The following is a 21,366-nucleotide window of genomic DNA, read 5'->3' as shown; positions in this document are numbered from 1 at the left end:
TATAGCCTGGAGACCTAAAGACATTTTTTTGGGATATACTAGGGCTTGAACTCAGGGCCTCACACTTGCTGGGCAGGTGATCTGCCACTTGAGTTACTCTACCAGCCTGAGATAATGACATTTGTCTCTACATATTAAACTGCAGTAACTTGAAAGAAGGGTTCTAAAGAGTTTACAAATTAAGTCAACAAATTTTATTGAGCATCTGCTTTGAGCTAAATGCTTTAACTAGATATTTTCCATAATTGAGTAAGATTTTACCATACTTGCAAGCCAGCACAGTAGCCTAACACAGGTACATGATGGCAGAAAACACCTGGATCAGAGACAAAGGACTTTATTCTCACTGCACAGCCAGCGGCCAAAGTCTCTTTGGTTCCCCTATGCACCCTGAGGGTAACCCAAGTGTGTGCTGCACATGCAGTAGGTTTGTGTCACAGTTGAGTAAAGCCATGTTTAGGAAATCTCAGTATTTTATAATAGACTGCAAGTCAATGTGCTCAGCTTTTGCCCGGGAGGGAGATGTTACCTTTATTATATTGGACGACAACATACTCGCCTTTTGCTCTAAAGGAAAGCACTTACTTCAGTCTTCCAAAGCTGTTTGCTATACCAAATCCTTGAAAATAGTTGTATTAGAGTTCTACACAGAAACAGACCTATGTATTGAGAATTTTGCTTAAAAAATTGGATCACTTGTTGGCAAGTCCAAAATCTGCAGGACAGGTGGGTAGCCTGGGGACCCAAGGAGGAGTTGATTACTCAATCCGGAGTCTGAAAGGAGTCTAGGGGCATTTTCCCCTTTCTCAGGTTACATCAGTCTTTTAAGACCTTCGACTGATTGGATGAGGCAGAGGGGTGTGTGAGTGGGATAGGTGTCACTTGAAAAGACTCTTATTGATGACAAATACAATTGTTTTCAGTGATTACACAGAGAACCGGCTTCCGCGGCTGATAACACCAGTGCGGTGGCTCACCCGATCTGCGGATGTTCTCCCCAGGATTTACAGGACCTTGGTTTTCGCCGGGATGTTTAGTTCCCCGCAGACCGCCCCGTGGCCCCGCCCCGTGGCCCCGCCCCGTGGCCCCTCCCACTCCTGGTCCCGCCCACTCTCGCGGAGGATTGTGGGAGCGGCTTCCTTGGATTCGGCTCCTGGCAACCCCTGCTGTCCGCGCTTTGGCCTGAGGAGGTTCTCGGTAGATTGGCTCAGACGCCGCATCTTCCCTGGGCTGCACTTGCTGGCGCCCTGTTCCCTGCGTAGCGAGGTAGGAGAAGGGCTGGCCGGGCGTTTCGGGGCCCTCGCGGCCGTGCCCGTGCATCAGGCCCCGCCGCCGGGCGATGTGGGGCCACGGACTGTCCAGTCCCCGCCCCGCGCCCCTCCTCGCCTGGCTCTTGGCGCCCCTCGTTCGGCTCCGCAGCTGTCCGACGGCACCGCAGCCGCCCAACGGGCTGGGCATCGCGGTTCCAGCTTCCCAGGCCAGTCACACCTGAAGGAGGGGACGTCACGCCAGGGAGACCCTTGCGCCAGCAGCGCTTGGCGTTCACAGCACCTGCAGTAATAATACTGTTCAGGTCAAACTTGAATTGCCTAAAGTGAGGTTGAGTCGGGGTGAAGGGAGAAGTACGCCAAAAAAAAAAAAATTGCATAATCGCATACAGTACATGGAAATGATCTGAGATGGCAGTCTTCAAGGAATTGGTTTAAGGACCCCCCCCCCCCCAATTCTCAGCCCCTTCTGTAAAAAAGGCATAGTATTTTCATATAACCTACCTACATCCTCCAGCCTCCAGACCATCTTTAGGTTACTTACAATACTTAATACAATGTAAATACTGTATAAATAATAGTTATACCGAATTGTGTAGAAAATAATGACCCGGGAAAAAAGTCAGAAAATGTTTTTAAAAGATGCTATTTTTTTCCCCAGACATTTTCAATTCGTAGTTGGTTGAGGCTGCAGAACATACAGATAAGGGAAGACCTACTACATTGGTTTCCCAAGATACTTTCTAAGCCTAAAATAAATTCCACTTTTTCTTCTACCAGGCTAATTTTCTGCTTGTGAGGTTTTAATTTTTGAAACTCCAATAGACATGTTGGAGTTAGGCTGTCCTAAAGAGGAGTGTATAAAAAACACTTTAGAAAAAGGTTTTGGTGGCAGTTGTATGGACGCAGCATTATCCCCAAATTCCTTCCACGTGAGGAGCTGGTTATGTGTGTGGGCTGCTTTTGAAACAGCTTGGAGACTTCACACACCCTGAGTGGTCATTTTTATTCTGCCATTCATAGCTGCTAGCTTTTATTCCTTCACCTTTCCTCATCTTGCTTTCCACATTTTTAAAATTCATATATTCCATCAAGTATGTTCAGAAGTTTCTCCTGGCAAGGAATCTGAAATGTAAAAGCTGCTGGTTTTCATGACTTCTGTGCAAGGCAGGCTCACTTAACTAGAGCTCCTCACCAGGAAGTTGTTCTTTACACAGGGATCCTCAATGTAGTGCACAGTCTAGCAGCTTGAACCACTTGGGAACGTGTTAGAAATTCACATTCTAAGTGATCAAGGCGTGGGGGGTGGTGAGCTTCCCCACTCAAAACTTACTAAGTCAGACCCACTGGTGGCTGGGGAGCCGAATTCTGAATTTAACAAACTCTTTAGCTTTTGATGCTGAAGTTTGGGAACTGCCGGGTTAGTACAGTACTAGTCCACCCTTGTCTACAGGGGATATAGTCCAAGACCCCTGTTGGATCTCTGAAACCTCAGGTAGTACTGGATCCTGTGTGTGCTGTGTTTTATCCTATACATATATACACATGAAGAAATTAATGAATTAGGCTCTTTAAGAGGTTAACAACAATTGCAAAAAAGAAGAGTGATATCAATATACTATAACAAAAGTTATATAAATGTGGTCTCTCTCCAGATATCTTTTTGCAGTGTCAGCACCTTTTAATGTGAGTTGATACTTAAAGGAAGCACTTTACAACTTCTTAGCATGTCTGAATTGGTAGCATCACTATTCTTTTGGGCCCTTAGTAAATAAAAGAAGGATATTGCAACAATTAACCTGATAGTTAAGATAGCTACTAACTGACTAGTGGGCAGGTAGCATCTAAAGGGTGTATACACTGGATGAAGGCATGATTCACTTCCCAGGTGGCTTTGAGTTGGACTATATGATAATTTGTCACTCTACTCAGAGTGGCACACAACTTCAAATTGTTCACTAACAGTGGTCTCACTTACTTAATTTACAAATACAAACTGCATAGGACCTGCTATAGCATTTATAGAGTTTGATGGAAAATAGATTAGACGAGACATTATTTAGTAAATAATGTTGGTGTCTTTTCCATACCTCATCAGTTTCACTCAAGAAAGATTCTTAAAATTTTAACAAAGCTCTTAGGATTTGCACATTTATTTTTAACCTTGACACACAGACTATTGATTGTTCATAAGCTGATAAAGTTAGAGACAAGATCTCACCCTTGTCCTTCATAAAAGCTGAAAATTGTTGACTAAAATGAAAATCAACTATTCATGTTTTGAAGATAGTTATTAATACTGTTTCTTTGTTACAGTTTTAAGCACAGCATATTAAAACACAACTTGTATTCCAATATGTACCATAGAGGGCCAGGTCATAATTGAGATCTCAATGTGTATTGGTACAACATATTTACATGGTGAACGTTTTTCATAGGTACACATGATGCAGAATGTGCACCTGGCACCAGAGACAGATGAAGATGATCTTTATTCTGGTTATAACGACTACAATCCAACCTTTGCTACGGAGGTAGAAAATCTTGTTCTTTTTATGTTAGTGTTTTGTTAACTGGCTTAGGTGATGTGAGCATTCTCTGCTTTTTTATGCTTTTGATGAAGTAGCTGATTCATAAGCTGGAAAAGTGCTGTGAGTGACTACACCATCAGCATTGCAGCTCAGGGAAGGAAGGTCAGGAGGATGGTGGTAGGAGTGAATTCAGAGTTACAGATTGTGTTCTTCAGCACTGGATCTCTGAGGGTCCAAGTGAAACAGACTTAGATCTCATTGAAACTGGGTTGTTGATCCCAAGTTTGTATCCTAGCGAAGTCAATAATTGAAGGCTGGAGCAGGAGTTAAGAATAAAGCAAGGGCAAAATTCATTAAAATGATAGCAAAGCTCCCACATGGACGGGAGGAGATTTGGAAAGCTAAAGCTGTAGTTTAGCTGAAGTCTAGGAATGACATAGGGCACTAACTGGCTTAGGTCCAACTATTCTGTCTTGAAACTATATTTGTGATTGGTTGGTACCGAGTCAGCTTCTCTCTGAACTCGGCCACCCGTCCATCCCTTCCTTATAGAACTGAACATTCCAAGAAGGCCTGGTCAGAAGGCCTTGGGGCCCACCACCTACATTGTGCAGCTTTATTTTGCTATTTCGGTAGTGGGTTTGTTATTTTTCTGAGAAACCTGTTGTTTCCTAGGCCTCTTTGGATGTCTGCTTTTAAAGTGTCTTTCTCATCCAAAGTGGAGTCGCCATGTCATTGTTCTAGTGCTCTAAGTATGAAATGAAGTAGTTATTCATTTTCTTTTGTTGTGTAAGTATTTTACAGAAAAATTAGGAAATAGAGATGAGTATAAAGAAAAAACCATAACCATGAACTAACTCTTAGTGCTGCTTAACCTGAGGGTTTGCTATCTTTTAACATATTCAGATGTTTTTTTTCTTGTATAAAAACACACATCACAAATATGCAGATATGATTATGCAGTCTACTTTGTGAACTTTGAATTACAACGTAAGATTTTCCAAATTCAGAGTACATTAGTAAAGCAATTGAACCAGTTCTTTCTCCCAGTTATGAATGTAAAGTTACTGATGATCGCATCACTTAGAAATAATTGCTTTCAACATTTTGTTGTTTTGTCTTTTCTTTATGCATAGGTAGACAGTTTTCTTTTTTATGAGTTCGTGATTGAACTAGCATTTACTTTTCTGTTTGCTTTTTTACATTCAACTGTAGCATAATCAATGTGTGTGATCCTAAATATTGACATAAATAAAATTTTAATGGCTACAAACGGTGAAAGCATAGTTAACTGGATGTATTTTCTCACCATAGGTTGTTTTTTCCCACTTTTTTGGTATTTCAAATGAAATTGCAATAAACAATTTGATACATTAATAATTTCAGTGGTTTGATCAAACACTTTTTCAATAGAATCTAAGGACGGAATTAATGGATCATAAAGCACCAGAGAAATTTCCTGTGTTTCCAGGTTGTCACAGTGTGCCTTGTGTCACAGTGATTTAATTAAAAGTGAATACTCAAGAATATTGGACCCCAAAATAAATCACAGAACAAAATAAAAATGCTGTTTGGTTTATGCTTGGTTTTCTGTTATATAAATTAGCTGTAATAGTAACCAGTTCAATATATAACTTAATCTCATGAAACTATTGTTTAAGATGTTCATAAATATGCAACTTGTTCATCTAAGCACAAAGAAAAATTTGTAAAAGTTGTGCTTGGTGTTTGTGATTGGAGAATTTGTTGACCATTTTTTAAGTCTGTCATGTAGTTAGATTTTATTGATTTATCAAATTTTACTAAATAGTTTAGAAATCTTAGACAATACCCTTTTATCAAAAGATCTGCTAAACTGGAAGTACAGTTAATGATGCTAGAATTTGCCTGTGGTGTTATGCTTTGTTTAAAAGTTCCCAGTTTTTATGACTATGAATTGTGTACTTATTTAATTTTATGTAATTGATATGAAAGATTTCAGACATAATTTATAGTAAAAGTTGAGGATGGTTGTGTGCAATAAAATCATGTTTTAAACTGCATTATATTACCATCTTGGTTGTATAAACACCTTATTTTTTTAAAAGTTAATGGATAGTGACTATCTTATAAGTAATGTTTGTATTTGTTTTTAAACTTTTGGCAAATATGTTAATCTGTTTTCTTGTTATTGTAACCAAATACCTGAGGCTGGATAATGCATAAAGAAAAGAGGCTTACTCAACCCACAGTTTAGGAGGCTGAATGTCCCAGATTGGACAGCTCCATCTGCTTGTTTTCTGTGGAGGGCCTCTTGGCTGCATGACAACATGGTAACTAGTATCGTGGTAAGGAGTGTGTAAGAGAGGGACAGATCTCATGGTGAGATAGGAAGCCAGAGAGGGGCCAGTTTTACTCTTCTTATATAACCCATTTTCTCAGGAACTAAGTTCACAGCCCAGCATCAATCAACTCCCAAGGGCTCTGTCCCAGTGACATAATCACTTTCAGTGCGTAGGCCCACCTTATGAAGGTTCCACATCCTCGTCACTGCCACCCTGAAGACCAAGTCTCCAGCACACGAACCTCTAAGGGACAAACCACATCCAAACCAGAGCAGCAAGTAGTTTTGTAGAGGGAAGATTGGAATAAATGGAAGTCAAGTGTGAGCATTGTGCACATGTCATCTGGAGGGTTATCCTGACAGTGCTCTAGCTACCAGGAAGAAAAAATATGAGGAAAGTACATATCCTTCGAAACTTGATCCTTTAACGAGACATTATGATGTCATCCATCTAAACAGTAGTCAATGAAATGTCCTCCTCCTAGAGCAAGGGGAGCTGTGACAATTGGGGCCAGATTTGAAGGCAGGAGTCCTTGAGCCCTATCCATTTGGGGTAAGGCGAATTATAGAGGATCTTGAATACCAAACAGAAGAGTTAAAAGTTTTTAAAATCCAATTCTTAGTTCATTTTGAATGTGAAATTTCTTTTTATTTTAGGAATTGGAAAATGATACTGGTTTTCAGCAAGCAGTGAGAACTAGTCATGGCAGAAGACCTCCAGTAAGTGAAATTTGAGAAAAAATGATGGTAAAAATTGCATCAGAAAATGTACCTTCTTAACTGTGTTTGAGTGCATAGCTCAGTAGTGTTAGGTACATTTACATTGTTGAGAAGTGGAGCTTCAGAGCTCTGTTATCTTGCTAATCTGAACTTTACCTCATCTTCCCCTTCTCTAAGCCCTAACCACTATTTTGCTTTCTAGCTCTGTGAATTTGACTGTCCCAGGTGCTTCAGATAAGTGGACTCTCAGAGCATTTGTCTTTTTTATGACTGACTTATTTCAGTTAGAATAACGTCCTGAAGATTCACTTGTATTGTGCCATGTGACTGGATTTCCTCCTTCGTAAGCTGAACGATGTTCCATTGTAAGATATACCACATTTTGTTTATTCATCTGTTAATGAACATGTGTCCATTTTTGTTGTTGAGTTGTAGGTATTTGTTTTGTATTCTGGACATTAACCTCCATTTTTCGTGGCACTTGGGTTTAAACTCAGCCTTGCTGTTGCTAGGCAGGTGCTCTACCACTTGTGCCACTCTGCCAACCCTTGCATATGTGATTTGCAAAGATTTTTCTCCAGTTCTGTGGACTGCAATCTCATGTTGTTGGTTTTATTCTTTGGTACATAAGGTTTTTGGTTTGATGTAGTCTTTTTTGTCTCTTTGCATTTTGTTGTTGATCCTAGAAATCATTGCTAGAACTGATGCCATGAATCCTTTCCTCTCTGCTTTCCTCTAGGAGTTTTGTAGTTTTTTGTGGTATAAAATAACGGTCCAGCCTCTTTATTTTGCATGTGGATAGCTGGTTCTTATACCACTGTTGGAAAGACTGTCCTTTCCTCACCAAATGTGCCAAGGATCATTTGACTATCATGGCTAGAGTTTATTTCTGGGCTTTGTTTTGTTTCATTGGTCTATATGTCTTTAGGTCAGTACCACGCTGTTTTTCTAACTAGAGTTTATATTATATTTTTAAATTAGAAGGTGTGAATTCTCCAGCTTTGTTCTTTTTCAAAATTTTTTAGCTTTTCAGGATTCCTTGATATTCCAAATGAGTTTTAGGACCAGTTTTTCTATTTCTACAGAAAATGAGGTTGATAGTTTAATAGAGATTGTGTTAAATTTGTAGACCACATCAGGTAGTATGGGCATCTTAGCAACATGAAGTCTTCCAACGATGAACACAGGATGTCTTTTCATGTATGTGTGTCATTTTTAATTTCTTTCTGCAATATTTTGTAGTTTTCAGTGTATGTAGAAGATGAGATTTTTAAAAAAATATTTTAGTTGACATGTTATTTTAGTTTTGTTACTGTAATGAAATGCCAGCCAAAGGCCAACTTTGTAAAGGAAAGGGGTTTATTTCGCTCCTAGTTTTGCAGGTTAAAAGTCCAAGCAGCATGGTGTAGGATCTGGTGTTAGTGCCAGGGCACATGGCAGGGCATGTGTGGAAGGATACACAGGGAGCCAGAAAGGGATTGGAGGGGTCATGTTCAGGGTTTTATCACTACTTTCTCTTGTGAGAATTTTCTCCAGGGGACCGTATCCCCCAGTTATCTCCCTTTAGGCCCCCCTCTCCTCCCCCAGAGGGAGAATTTTGGTATGAAGGCCAGGCTGGCATCAAACTTGCTCTGTACCCTGGCTGGCCTTGAATTCATGATCCTCCTGCCTCACCCTCCCAAGTAGTAGAATTATGGCTATGCACCACCACACCCTGGTTAGGCCCTACCTCTTAAAGTTTCCATTGCACCTCCCAGTACTTGCACACTGGGGATCAGACCTCGAACCCTTGAAACTTTGGGGGACAAACTACAAATAATAGCACATATAATAATTATACATACATAGGGGGCCAATAAGTGACTGTAAGTATTTCAGATCAAAGGATTTCTTTATGCTTTTGAAATTTTAAGTTTTGTTTATATAGACCATCAGAATATGCTTTCTTAATACATTGTGGTTGTTTTGCAGTACTGGTATTTGGACTCAGAGCCTTGTGCTTGCTAGGCAGGAACTCTACCACTTGTGCCACACCTCCAGCTGCAAAGTTTCTTTTGTAGTTGAAAATAAACAAGGTCAACATTACATAAAATAGTGAAATATGGAAAGTTTTTTCCCCTCTAATGTTCTATGCCCAATATTCCTCTTTAATGAACTGCTTATCCCTATCCACTATTATATAACTGAAGTTCTAAACTGGGGTGAGTTTTGCCCACCCTCACCTTCAGGGAACACTGGGCAATGTTTGGAGATATTTTGGTTGTTACAACTTGAGTGGGAGCTACTAGTGTCTAGTGGAGGGCATGAGGCCATCCCTCCACAATAAAGAGTTCTCCACCAGTGATGGCGTGGTTGCGGCACTTCCTCCTCACTTCCACACCTTCTCCTTTCCTCTGTATATTCCATTCTTGTTTCACACACATAAATGGTTAGATTAGACCACTTAATGTTGAAGAGGTCTTGTGAGTAGCTTGCCCATCTCATTTAGTGTAAGTGAGTGTAGTGTGGTTCCCTACTTAGCCAACTTCAGGGGAGGACACAGTCCTCCTCATGACCACCCTCACTTTTCACGGCCACTGCGAGCAAGGTCGGGTTCCCAGAACCATCCTCAGGTTTGACAGTTGTCTGGATGGACTCCTAGAACCTACTGAGAGCTACCTGTATTGGGGATACAGGTGAAAACTGCCAAGTGAAAAGGTGGACTGGGCTGAGAATGACCCAGACACAGAGCTTCAGGTTGTACTCTTTCTGTAGTGTTCATATTCTTCTAGAGCTGTGAGTAACAGAAACTCTTCTTGGTCACTGCATGTGATAGCACTTAGTATTGCCAGCCATGGGCATCCACCCAAGACTTTGGTGTTTGGACTTTTTACTGGGGCTCAATCCAATACTGCCCATGTGGGTGACCATTAGCCTCCCCGAGACTCAGGCTAATTGTCTCTGGGAAGTTGGAAGCGATATGATATGTCCCAAAGCCCCTATCAAAAATCACATTCGTTCACTGTCCAGAGAACAGTGCCCCTAGGCAAATGAAGCCACTCTTATCAGGTGGATCAGATAGGGGCCCAGAGGTCACCTCCCAGTAACCAGGGAAAAGGCCACACTTCTTTGGATGGTTAATGTTCTACTACAAATCCTATGGTGGGCATTTTACTTTTAAGGTTGCCTTCATTATGGAGAGAAATACCGTAAGTGCTGAGTTCTACCACTACCCTAGTGACTAGACTGTGAGCTTGTTGAAGAAGCATTCTGTCTGTCTGTCACTCTTCTGATCTATTGTAGTCTTCATTGAATGACTTAGTGAACTTTATCTTCAGTTTAATGATTCCAGGTTTCAGATAGCAGGTGCTAATTTTGCCAGGCAGGCCCTTAATAGTGTTTAGAAGTGACGTTCAAGGTCCTGTTTGTATAGATGAAGAAATTGGAGCCTGAAGAAGACTGAAGAAGGCGCCTGTAGTAGAGATAGAGTGTAGGTCTCTTGATGCACTGTTGAGTGATATGTTCATTATACCCTACACGTTATATTAAGTGGAAAATGCCTTGTGAGTTTTATAAGGACTGGTAGAGTGGCTCAAGTGATAGAGCACCTGCCTATCAAGTATGAGGTCTTGAGTTCAAATCCCAGTATTGCAAAAACAAACAAAGGAACAGCTGCCCTTGAATTTGTGACCTTCCTGCTTCATCCTTCCAAGTGCTGGGATTACAGGCACATGCCACATGCCTGGCTTATGTATTCCTTTTGTATTCTTTCCAGTTCTCTGCTGAAATGTTCAGTCTTGCCTTTTAACTCATTGAACATACTAAGTATAGTGATATTAAAATCTATGGCTTAATATTTCCATTTTATGTATCCCCTCTGCGTTTCTTTCTATTCATTTTGGGGGGTTTGGTTATTTTTTCATGAATAATTTTTATTGTATTTTGAATTAGAGTACATTAGTAATATTAATTGTTATAATCCTATCCACATGTACCATGTAATTTCTACAAATTCACATCTCCATTATACTCCCCTTGCCCATCCCCCCTCCCCTCTTTAGTGGGTTTCATTATGCTGTCTTCCAATATATACTTGTGGTGAATTTTGTTCTTCTTCCCTCTAGTGTCCTTCCCCTCCTCTTCCTACTGATTCCCCCCTTGACAGTTGCCCTTTCACATCAGGTACATTATCATCATCATCGTTTTTGTAGGTTTAAGTTCCACTAATGAACGAGAACATGTGATCTTTGGTTTTTTGAGCTTGGCTTATCTCACTCAAGATGATCTCCAGTTCCATTCATTTTCTAGCAAATGACATAATTTTGTTTTTCTTTATGATTAATATTCCATGATATGTATGTATATGTGTACCATAATTATCTATCATTTCATTGGTCATTGGGCACCTTAGCTGATTGCATAGTTTAGCTATTGTGAACAGAGCTACAATAAATATGGGTATGTAGGTGTCTCTTGCATATTGATTTGCACTCCTTTGGATGTATACTCAAGAGAAGTGTGGTGGGGTCATAAGATCTATTTTCAGTTCTTTCAGGGACTTCTATACTGATTACTGTAGTGGCTATACTAGTTTACTCTCCCATCAACAGTGTATGAGGGTCCTTTTCCCCACATCTTCACCAGCATTTGTTGATTTTTTCTTTTTCCTCTTCCTGCTCTTCTTTCTTTTTGATTTTCTCATTTTTATTGGGGGCCACAAGGGAGAGGGCCTCTTCCTGTCAGTAGAAGGGCTCACAGTTTCTTCATCTACTCCAAGCTGGGACCCTGTGGATCCTGGGGATGGCTGGGTTTGTCAGGCCTATTCCCAACATCTGGAATGGGCATGGGGTACCTGTAGGGTGTGGCCTCATTCCTCAAGATGGTTTTACTTTGTGTAGGGACTGAGTGAGGGCAGAATTAAAGGGAAGCCCTTGATGGCAAAGGACCTGACCAGTCCTGGCTCCTTGGCCCTGGCATCCTTGAGGAAGGCAGTGACTCTCGCAGCCATCTTGGTCTCCCATTGTTTTCTTAACGATTGCTGTTCTGACTGGGCTGAGGTAGAATCTTACGTAGTTTTGATTTGTATTTCCTTATGGCTAAGGACGTTGAGCATTTCTTCATGTGATTTATTAGCATTTGCATTTCTTTTTTTTTTTTTTTCAGTCTTCAAATATCTTTTATTGGAAGGCCATGGATTGCCTTCATTTATTGTATTTCAAATCACTGTACAGTTACTTTTGTGAAAACACTGCCTGCATTTTCTAGTACAAAAAAAACCTAAAAATTGTTTCAGGAATGTAGAGAAATATCCAACTTAAATAGCGAAAAAGTGCACCATAATTACTGCTGTACTGCAGTCATTTTCTGCATTTCCCATGTTTCTTAAATAACTATCTTGTCTGATAACACACAATATAAAGAGCAATTATGAAAAACAGACATTTACATATACTTCTAAAGTCTTATTGAGAATACCCTGTTGGCATTGGATAGCCAATCATAGGTGCAGCTGCAGTAGCAGGATACGCATATGCCTGCTGATTCATACCATTGTGCATATTTGCAACATTACTTCCGTATTGCTGAGTGCTATCATAACCATTCTGGTAAGTCCCTGTTGGATGAACTTTCTGTTCATTTGCCCCATTTGTTAATTGGGTTATTCTTTTGACGTTTAGGTTTTGAGTTCTTTGTCTATTTTGGATATTAATCTTTTATCTGTTGAATAGTTAATGAACCATTTTCTCCCATTCTGTGGGTTGTCTCTTGGTTCTGATCATTATTTTCCACTAATAAGCAGAAACTTTTTAATTTAATTTGATGCAGTCCAGTGTGTCAGTTCTTACTCTTGTTTGGTTAAGCAGGCTTGCCTCCTGTGTCTGGTTGTTTTTGAATGAATTTGTTTTCATTGTAAATGAAAAATTGTGGAGCTAATTTATTGCTCTCTGTCTGCGCTGTCCAGTATGATAGCCACTAGCCACACTATTTACATTTAAATTATTTAAAATTAAAAGTTCTGGTACTTGCTGCACTAGCCACACTTCAAATGCCCAATAGCCCTTTGTGGTCAGTGGCTATCTTATCAGAAAGAGTAGAGATAGAGTGTTGTGTTGGATAGCACAGTGCTCAGGTTCTTATCTTCCATTGGAGAGGACTGACTTTGTTTATAGCCCTTGAAGTACTAGAAATCGCTGATCACCTTAATCCAGTTGCATTTGAGAAGAGTCTAAATTTGACTTCAGTCCTTCTGAGGGCTTAGAGTACAGGCTTTTGAGATGTCAAGCAAAGCCTGGAGGGTTGCCAGGCTGCCTCCTTGGCACACCATCCAACCCAGTGTTTGTTCCCTTAGGCTGAGCGTCTGTCAGAAGCCATGCCTCTGGCATGAATAGATGCCTGTAGTAAAAACACAGCCTACATGTAGGCTCATCTCACTAGCCTTGCCTTCTTGTCCTTATTTCGAGACTTGTAATTCTTCACTGCCTTGGTGGTTCTCCAGTGCATTCAAACTGATTTTTTTAGTGACTTTTAAAAAAAAAATTTCTGTCCCCACCTTTTTAATTGTTCTTAGCAGGAAGCCAGAGGTAAAGAATTCCTCCATGAATGACATTTAATCCAACATTTCAAACAAGTATGTTACCATGTTCATGTTTAAGACCCTTCACCTTCTACATGGTCCTATCTGATTCTAGCTACAGTTGTGTGATCAGTATACTTTGTATCCTCAGTTAAAAGATGAGCAAATTTAGGCTCAAAATCTTAAATTGAGGGTGAAGTGAGATACAAAACCAGGTTCTCAGGCCCCACACCCTGCACCTGTGGCTGGGCCCAGAGCTGGCGGTGCTGAGGACGCAGCACATGTTTAACGAATGATCAGTGCGAGCTGAAACAGGCACCTCAGCCGTCTTCATGTCCCCTCTCCTCTAAGGTGTTCAAAATAAGTTTCCTTCCCAATGCTCAAACAACTGAGCACCCTAATATTGAAGAGAGTTTAGAAGACATCACTTAAGTATTACATAATATTTCTTTATTGGAGAGTCTGCATTTCCCATTTCTTTTCCAGTTTTCTATGCTACAGCCTAATCTGAATTCTGGTAACTATGTTCTTTTTTTCCTCCCCAAGATAACTGCTAAAATCCCAAGCACTGCAGTTACTAGACCTAAAGCTACTGGATATGGGGTAAGTTTTTGTAAGCTGAAAAATATGAAGATGTTCTTTCTTATATATAAGCTCACTTGAGGCAGATCTAAATAATTTTAGCTTTCAGTTGAACACCCAGATGTATTTTCCATTTTGGAGAATTTTAAACTTTAAAAAATCTAATTTGATTAGTGGCTTTACATTTTAGCCATTTTGATTTATAAATATATCAGAAAATATTGTGTATAACCTTTTTCCGATTGTAAACTTTTTGTCATTTGACTTCTACTCATTTTCTACATAACATCCAAGTCTCATATATTCCATTCATATATTTTGCGTGAAATTAGATGTTATACAAGTATAATAGTGTCTATAATTATAAAAAGTTAATTAATAAATGAAAAAATTTAAGAAAAGTGTTTCAGAGGCATGTATTTGGGTCTTGCCTTGGAGACCTTTAGGGGAAAGATAATCTCTAACCATAAAAATCATCAACATTTTAATCTTGACTCAAATGACTATAATTTGGATGTTTTAGCTTATCTAAAAGAGGAGTGGTAGAAAAAGGGAAGAATGAGATGGCAATAGTATTTCTTAGTCCTTATAAGCAATGCAGGGACTAAGGATCATGTATTCAAAGGGGTCAGAATAGTGGCTTCCCAACGCACAGGCCCAGGGCACTTGCCTCCTATTGTTCCTTTCTAATGAGTGAAGAAAGTAGCCTTCTACATAGTGTAACTGACAGTGTGTCATGGGAAACACACTTTTATTAATGAGCCTGAGCATGTATTACTCACACATTTGATGTTTAGTGCTATTCACAATAAGAACACAGTTTCCTGTGAAGGCCTATTATTTTGCTATCCATCCAACCCTGCATTTGTAATACCAGGGCAGCTGCAGGCAGCTTGTAAATGGAGGGGCTTGACAAAGCTGGTAGGAGGTAGTTTGCTGACCCCTGTTCTAGACCTTCATAGTTTGATCCTATACCCTCAGATGATAAGTGGAAAAAGTTCTGTTTAAGCTTAAGCTGTTAGAATGAAGAAAAGAGTTATGAAGAAAACACCCACAACTTGGGTTTTAAATTTAAAGACAACTGTTTTTATGACTGTTTTAAACTTACTTTTCTGTTTCTTAGTCCAAGACATCCCTGGCATCATCAATGGGAAGACCAGTGACAGGGGCCATTCACGTATGTCTGTCGTATGCTTGTTGATTGTGTGCCTTTTTTGTGGCTTGAGATTCATTACCAGTTTTCCCCCCTTATTATGTATTTAAAAATGTTAAAGAAGGTGTTACTTACATATCGACCCTTCTTCTTTACATTGTGGGCTAAGATTGAATTGTTCTAAACCTTTAGAAGCAAACTCTCTTTGGATCAACGTTCTTGGGTCTCCAGTGAAATCCTGCTGGGGCGTGGACTGACAGTTTGCTCACTGCAACCTCTGTGGTTCTCTCCTGTGCTCAAGGAAGAGCAGCCAGAGTAGGGAGGAGCTAACTAATGAGCCAGTTAGTTTTCTGTTTTTAAAACTGAGAGAAGCCCAGTTAAATCAAGGAATTGAAGTTTTATAGGGGAAAAGAAAATAGACACAGGTTTGATACATGAGGAGGGAGAAGTGAGGAGTAAGCACATAGTAATTAAAAATCAGTATTAAAAATTGGGGCTGTCTTAAAATGTGTGTCATGTGCAGACTTGTAAATGGCATGTAGATCTTACTTAAGATTTTACTTACTTTTGAAACAATTCCTATTCCTTGAAGGATGGAGTTACTAGACCTATGACAGCAGTGAGAGCAGCTGGTTTTACCAAAGCAGCTTTGAGAGGTTTGTTATGCTATCTCTACTAATGATTTTTTATATCTCTTTTTTAAACTGATTTTGTATGTATATATATTATTACCATTAAATAAAATCTAACATGCCCCTGATTATAAAATACACCATTATTTTAGATACCATTAAAAAGGAAAGGAGGGGCTAGAATGTAGCTCATTGATAGAGTGCTTGCCTAGCATGTGCAAGTGCAAGTGCCCTGGGTTAATTCCTAGCACTGCAGAGGGTTGGGGCAGAGGGAAGTAAGCTGGGTATGGTGGTACATGCCTGTAATCCTAGCACTTGGGCTGAGGCAGGAAGTTCCTGAATTCAAAGCTGGTCGGTGCTACATAGTAAGATCCTGTCTTAAATACACACACACAGAGACAGACACACACGGAAAAGGGTGATGAAATTGCTGTAAAGCTAATTGGAGTTGTAGTCAAACAAGTGTAATTTGTCAAAATGTATTAAAATATGTACTTTCAATATGTGCACTTTATTTTATATAAACTAGAGCCTGATTTTAAAAAATGAAAAGTAAAAATATTAATAATAATAAATTCCTGACCAAAATTAACATTTGCTATACCAATAAGTTAAATAATAATAATAAATTCCTGACCAAAATTAACATTTGCTATACCAATAAGGAAAATTAGAACACCAATGCTATGATATAATTCACAGGATAAGAGAATATAATATATATAATATAATATATATAATATAATATAATTCAAAGGTAAGAGAATATCTTATCTTTGTTTTTACATGTTATCCCACAAATTCTGTTTATATAGTTTCATGTATGTTAAAAATCTTCCCAGTTTTCTTATACATGAAATATTTATGTAGACATAATAAAAATATATCCATTCAATAGATAATCTAAGGCCTTTAATAGGTAGGTAAATGAAATCGCTTGTACGAGATTTCATATTTTCTTCAGTTTTGTTGGGTTTCACATTAACTATAAATTCTTGAATTATGTTTCAGGCTCTGCGTTTGACCCCCTTGGTCAGGCCAGGGGCCCTGCACCTCCTCTGGAAACCAAAAATGAAGACAGGTATTCAAATCCTTACGCTGCTATTTTGTTGTTGCTGCATGTTTTTTATTTTCCAGATACATAACTGCAAAAGTTTGTGGAACTAGCAAAGGAATGAAATCTAAGAATAGTTGTGTGTGTTCTGTGCAATTTTATTGGAATATTTGATCCAAGATGTGGTCTAGGTTTTATGAGTGCTAACAGTGATTCTCTCAAAGACTAAATGGGATTATACTTGTAATAAGATGATTATTATAAAAGGACATTTCAAAGAAAATAATAGGAGAAGCCATGGCAACTTAGGTTAATATTGAGCAGTTTAATTTTTTGTGCGTGCGTGGTGATAGGATCAAACCCAGGTATTTACTCTTACAGAGCATATGCTGTATCACTGAGCTACATCCTTTGCCTGAACAATTTCTTTTTTTTTGGTGAAACTGAGCTTTGAAGTTAGAGCTTTGCACTTGCAGAGCAGGTGCTCTTATCATTTGAGCCACTCCTCCAGTTCATTTTGTTCTGGTTATTTTAGAGATAGAGTCTTGCCAACTATCTGTTTGGGCTGGCCTTGAACTGTGATCTCCCAAGTAGCTAGGATTACAGGCATGAGCCACCAGTGCCCAGCTCAGCAATTTAATTTTTTATAGAATTAACTTAGTTTTGTTAAGTTTAATTAATTTTCAGTTGTTTCGCTTCAGTTATTTTTTTTACCTTTTTGCTCAGGTCACCCTCGGATTGTGATCCTCCTTCCTATGTCTCCTGCACAGCTGGGGATTACAGTGTGTACTATCATGCTGAACATTTTTTGTTGACCTAGGGTCTCACTAAGTTTTTTTGCCTGGCTAATCTCCAACTGGAATCCTCCTCGCTACATCTCCCAGGTAGCTGAGATTACAGGCATGAGCCTCTATGCTTGGCTAGGTTCATTTTAAAAAGCAAAGAAAATTTTTACAGAAGCTCTCAAGGACATGTGCCTTTATTTTGCATTGATCATGAATGCATGACACGCTCAGTCCAAGATGAGACTAGCGTAGGAAGCAGACTCAGTAGGCAAATATCCAGCAGTGTCTGCACATTGATTTTCTTGTCTTGGTTATGATTAGTATATATGACCTTTCGAGTGTCTTCATAAAATTCTGTTGCAGATTTTTAACTTAAAAATTTTATATTAATGTTTGTAACATTTCTAATCTGTAAGCTACTTTAAAAACATTAGTATTTCAGACAACTGGCAAATAGCATTTAAACTTCATTGTAACCTTTATAAAACTTCCCATTTGTTATGCTCATTGCTCAGTTAGAATTTTAAGCATCTTTATAAACTAATAGATTTATAGTCTTAGACCCAGGTTCCCCAGACTATAATTCTATAGATAAAGTATACTGTTACATTTATTCCTGTGTTTCTTGAAAGTCCATTTGAATAGAATTGAGAGAATTGCTGTCTGTTTGGATGCATCTTTAGTAAGATTTTATTTAGGCATTGAATGTCAGAGTGTTACTGTTCTTTACTGGAAGAAAGTGGTAACAAAATGGCATTAGTGTTATTTTGAAATGTGACTGATGTGGGGATAATTTGCTTTTTTGGGGAGGGGAGCTGAGCATTGAATCCAGGGCCACGCACATGGGAGGTAAGTATTCTCCACCGAGTTATAGCCACAGCCTTGGAATAATTTGCTCTTAATGGAGCCACAATTTTTAAACTTCTTCACTTCATTAGAAAGTTTCTCTACAGCATCTTTGGATCATAAGTAATTTTTTGTCTCTTTTTATGGGGCTTCTGTTTCTGTAGTCATAAGGTAATGTATTCATTTGTCATACAATCTGAAAAAGATCTACTTCTTTCTTGGGGATGATACTGTAGTTGTAAGGGTCCTAGAGGCCATTGCTGGTCGAAACCCTGGCTGTATAACTTGGTTCATAGCTTTGTGATCTTGAACCAAGTACTTGACTTTCTAAACCTCATCCTCCTTTTCAGTGAAATAGAAGTAATGATAGTACTTGTATTAAGAAGAGTGAATGACATTATTAGTATAAAGCATTTAAGTCAGTATGTAATTTATTATACTTGTTCTAAATAAATGTTAGCTGTTTTTGCTATAATGTTTCATTTTATAATATAGTTAAGTACAGTAATATATTTGCTTTTTAATACCGTTGAAGTACCTGTCTGATCTGTGACCTATTTTTTAAAACTTAAGAGCATATAATAATGGTATAGATGATTAGTGGTTGAATGATATAAATTATACCCACTTTTTTCTTTAACAGTCCAGAAGAAAAGATCAGGCAACTAGAGAAGGAAGTAAATAAGTTGGTAGAAGAAAGTTGTATTGCCAACAGTTGTGGAGACTTAAAATTGGTGAGTTCATGAACCAATAAAAGATTGTGAAATGTTTGTAGATGTATGTCTGCTTTTCTGTGTACTCACATATACAGATATTTGTATTTTGCCATTGAGTGGTCTTAGGGTTTTACCTGAAGGAACTATTTGGAGAATCGGGAATTGTAACCTTGCTTCAGAAGTTTGTCTATCAGGACAATTGGCTGCTTTTGTAATTTTGGACATTTTTTTTAGTGTGGCAAATATCTGTTGGTTGATTTAATTATGCAGCCTGGTGTACTACTAGATTAGACTTCAGAATGCCTCCAAAAATCATATCTATCATGTATCACACAAAGTACTAAATGCTGGATTTTTATTTATTTTTGCTTTTCTTGGTGATACTGAGTTTGAACTTGGGGTCTTGCACTTGGTAGGCAGGTGCTGTATCATTTGAGCCATATCTTCAGCCCTTAAAGTGCTATTTTCTTGTTGAAATGTTTTCCTAGGTAAACCGCAAAATGATGGTTTGGTTTTTAGGAACCCAGCTGTGTTTTGAAAATTTAAATATAATTTCTGTGACTTATTTATCAGGTTAATAATGACTACAATTAAAGAGAAATGTTCATTGAAAAAGCTACTTTTATTACACATAAAACTGGTGATTTTTTTTTTAATGTAGGTTTAAAAAAGCAAAGTCTCTTACTGTATTTGCTCTTGGCATTCTGAGTAAGTTAGGAGTCAACCTAAACATCTGTTATAATATTGGGCAGCAGTTTCCTTTGGCTTGTATTTTGAGCATTTCAAAAGCCAAACAAAATCCATCTAAATTCCTGCCTCATAAAATTGAATTAAAATACTCAAAGATTGAGGAATTAGGAGGGAAGAGAAGATAGGTAGGTACATTGAAACCCAAAATATCATGGAAGATGTTTGGTAGAGAAACTTGGGGCAAACGTACCCTACATTTTGTCCCTCACACTTACCCCTACTTTCCCAGAAAATGTCTATAGACAATTCTGTGATGGTGAGCTCCAGTTTCCAGTTTCAACAATAGTCTACACTCTTTTGTTTTCAAGGGAAGCTTATGTAAGAGTGTAGGGGCATACTAGGAAATCCAAGATTGGAGATGAATTCAGCCAGATTTTACAAGATAGTTCCAAAAGGCATGAAAGTTGATGACTGTGCAGAGTTGATTTTATAAAGTACCAACCTCATTTCAGGCCTTGGAAAAAGCAAAAGAGGCAGGAAGAAAAGAGAGAGTTCTGGTGAGACAACGAGAACAACTTACAAGTCCAGAAAATATCAATTTGGATTTAACTTACTCAGTAAGTATTGAAATACCTGCTGAGTAAAATCTGCTTTGACTAGGATCTTTGGGGATTCCTTTTATGTAATCATTAAGGGAGGTTAAACATACCTGTCTGCTCAGACATTGTTCATTCTTTATGATTAAAGCATTCAAACTGCTTTCTTTTATCTTTTAAACTATTTAATGGTATTATCTGTAGTTACCCTATTGTGCAATATAGCACCCCAGAACTTCTTCCTACTGTCTAACTGTAACTTAGTATCTTCTCCCTGTCCTTTGCTTTCACTGTAATGTCTTTTTTATTTTTGCCTTCTTGCTTTGTCTTTTAAATCTGACCATTTCTTGGGTACTCAGAATTAGATTAATAATAGTCTTTAGTTCATGAGACACTCTTGTCTTTAGTTTGTGCAAAGATCTCTTTTATTTACTTATTCAGCAAGTTGGTTTCTTTTCTGTTTTGTTTTGGCAGTATTGGGGTTTGAATTCAAGGCCTTGTGTTTGCTAGGCAGATGCTCTACCACTTGAGCCATAAGCTCCCAGCCCAGTTAGTTGTTTTTAATTGTTAGTAATTGTAAACCCACCATTCTATGAAGATTGCTAATATTTACACTCTATCCAGGTTGGCTACCTTAGTAAGATTCTAATGTAGACTTATGAGTCAGTGATTTTCAAAGACTAGCAAATTAAGGTAATGTTGTGAAGGTAGCGAGAAAAAGTAATGTCTTTAATTTCTAGCAAAATTTCTTGAATGCTGAAGAGATACTTCCTTGATGTTTATACTGCTGTTTAAAAGGATATATTCTCAACTGAGCACTGGTGACTTACACCTGAAATTCTGGCTTCTCGCAAGATTGAGATTGGAAGCAAAATGTTCAAGAGACCCCATTTCAACCAGTGGTTGGGTGTGGTGGC

General features: G+C 38.6%; 1 protein-coding gene and 1 pseudogene across 2 annotated transcripts in view; one reads left to right on the top strand and one right to left on the bottom strand.

The window, feature by feature from the left end:
* The first annotated feature begins 1,116 nt into the window (after positions 1-1,116).
* Positions 1,117-21,366, top strand: part of LOC109689008 (intraflagellar transport protein 88 homolog) — a 111,035-nt gene continuing 90,785 nt past the window's right edge. For both annotated transcript variants that reach the window (XM_074043722.1, XM_020167658.2), the window contains exons 1-9: positions 1,117-1,266; positions 3,707-3,802; positions 6,780-6,842; positions 13,942-13,998; positions 15,101-15,154; positions 15,723-15,786; positions 16,774-16,843; positions 19,091-19,181; positions 20,366-20,470. In XM_074043722.1, the coding sequence (XP_073899823.1) occupies positions 3,713-3,802; positions 6,780-6,842; positions 13,942-13,998; positions 15,101-15,154; positions 15,723-15,786; positions 16,774-16,843; positions 19,091-19,181; positions 20,366-20,470 (594 nt within the window). In that variant the 5' untranslated portion in view covers positions 1,117-1,266; positions 3,707-3,712. The remainder of the gene's footprint in view (positions 1,267-3,706; positions 3,803-6,779; positions 6,843-13,941; positions 13,999-15,100; positions 15,155-15,722; positions 15,787-16,773; positions 16,844-19,090; positions 19,182-20,365; positions 20,471-21,366) is intronic.
* LOC109689009 (NADH dehydrogenase [ubiquinone] 1 alpha subcomplex subunit 3 pseudogene) lies at positions 11,574-11,829 on the bottom strand (annotated as a pseudogene).

Source organism: Castor canadensis, chromosome 10 (genome assembly GCF_047511655.1).
Source record: "Castor canadensis chromosome 10, mCasCan1.hap1v2, whole genome shotgun sequence".
NCBI lineage: Eukaryota > Metazoa > Chordata > Mammalia > Rodentia > Castoridae > Castor > Castor canadensis.
Note: the sequence above shows the minus strand (reverse complement) of the source record. Positions and strands in the feature narration are given on the sequence as shown.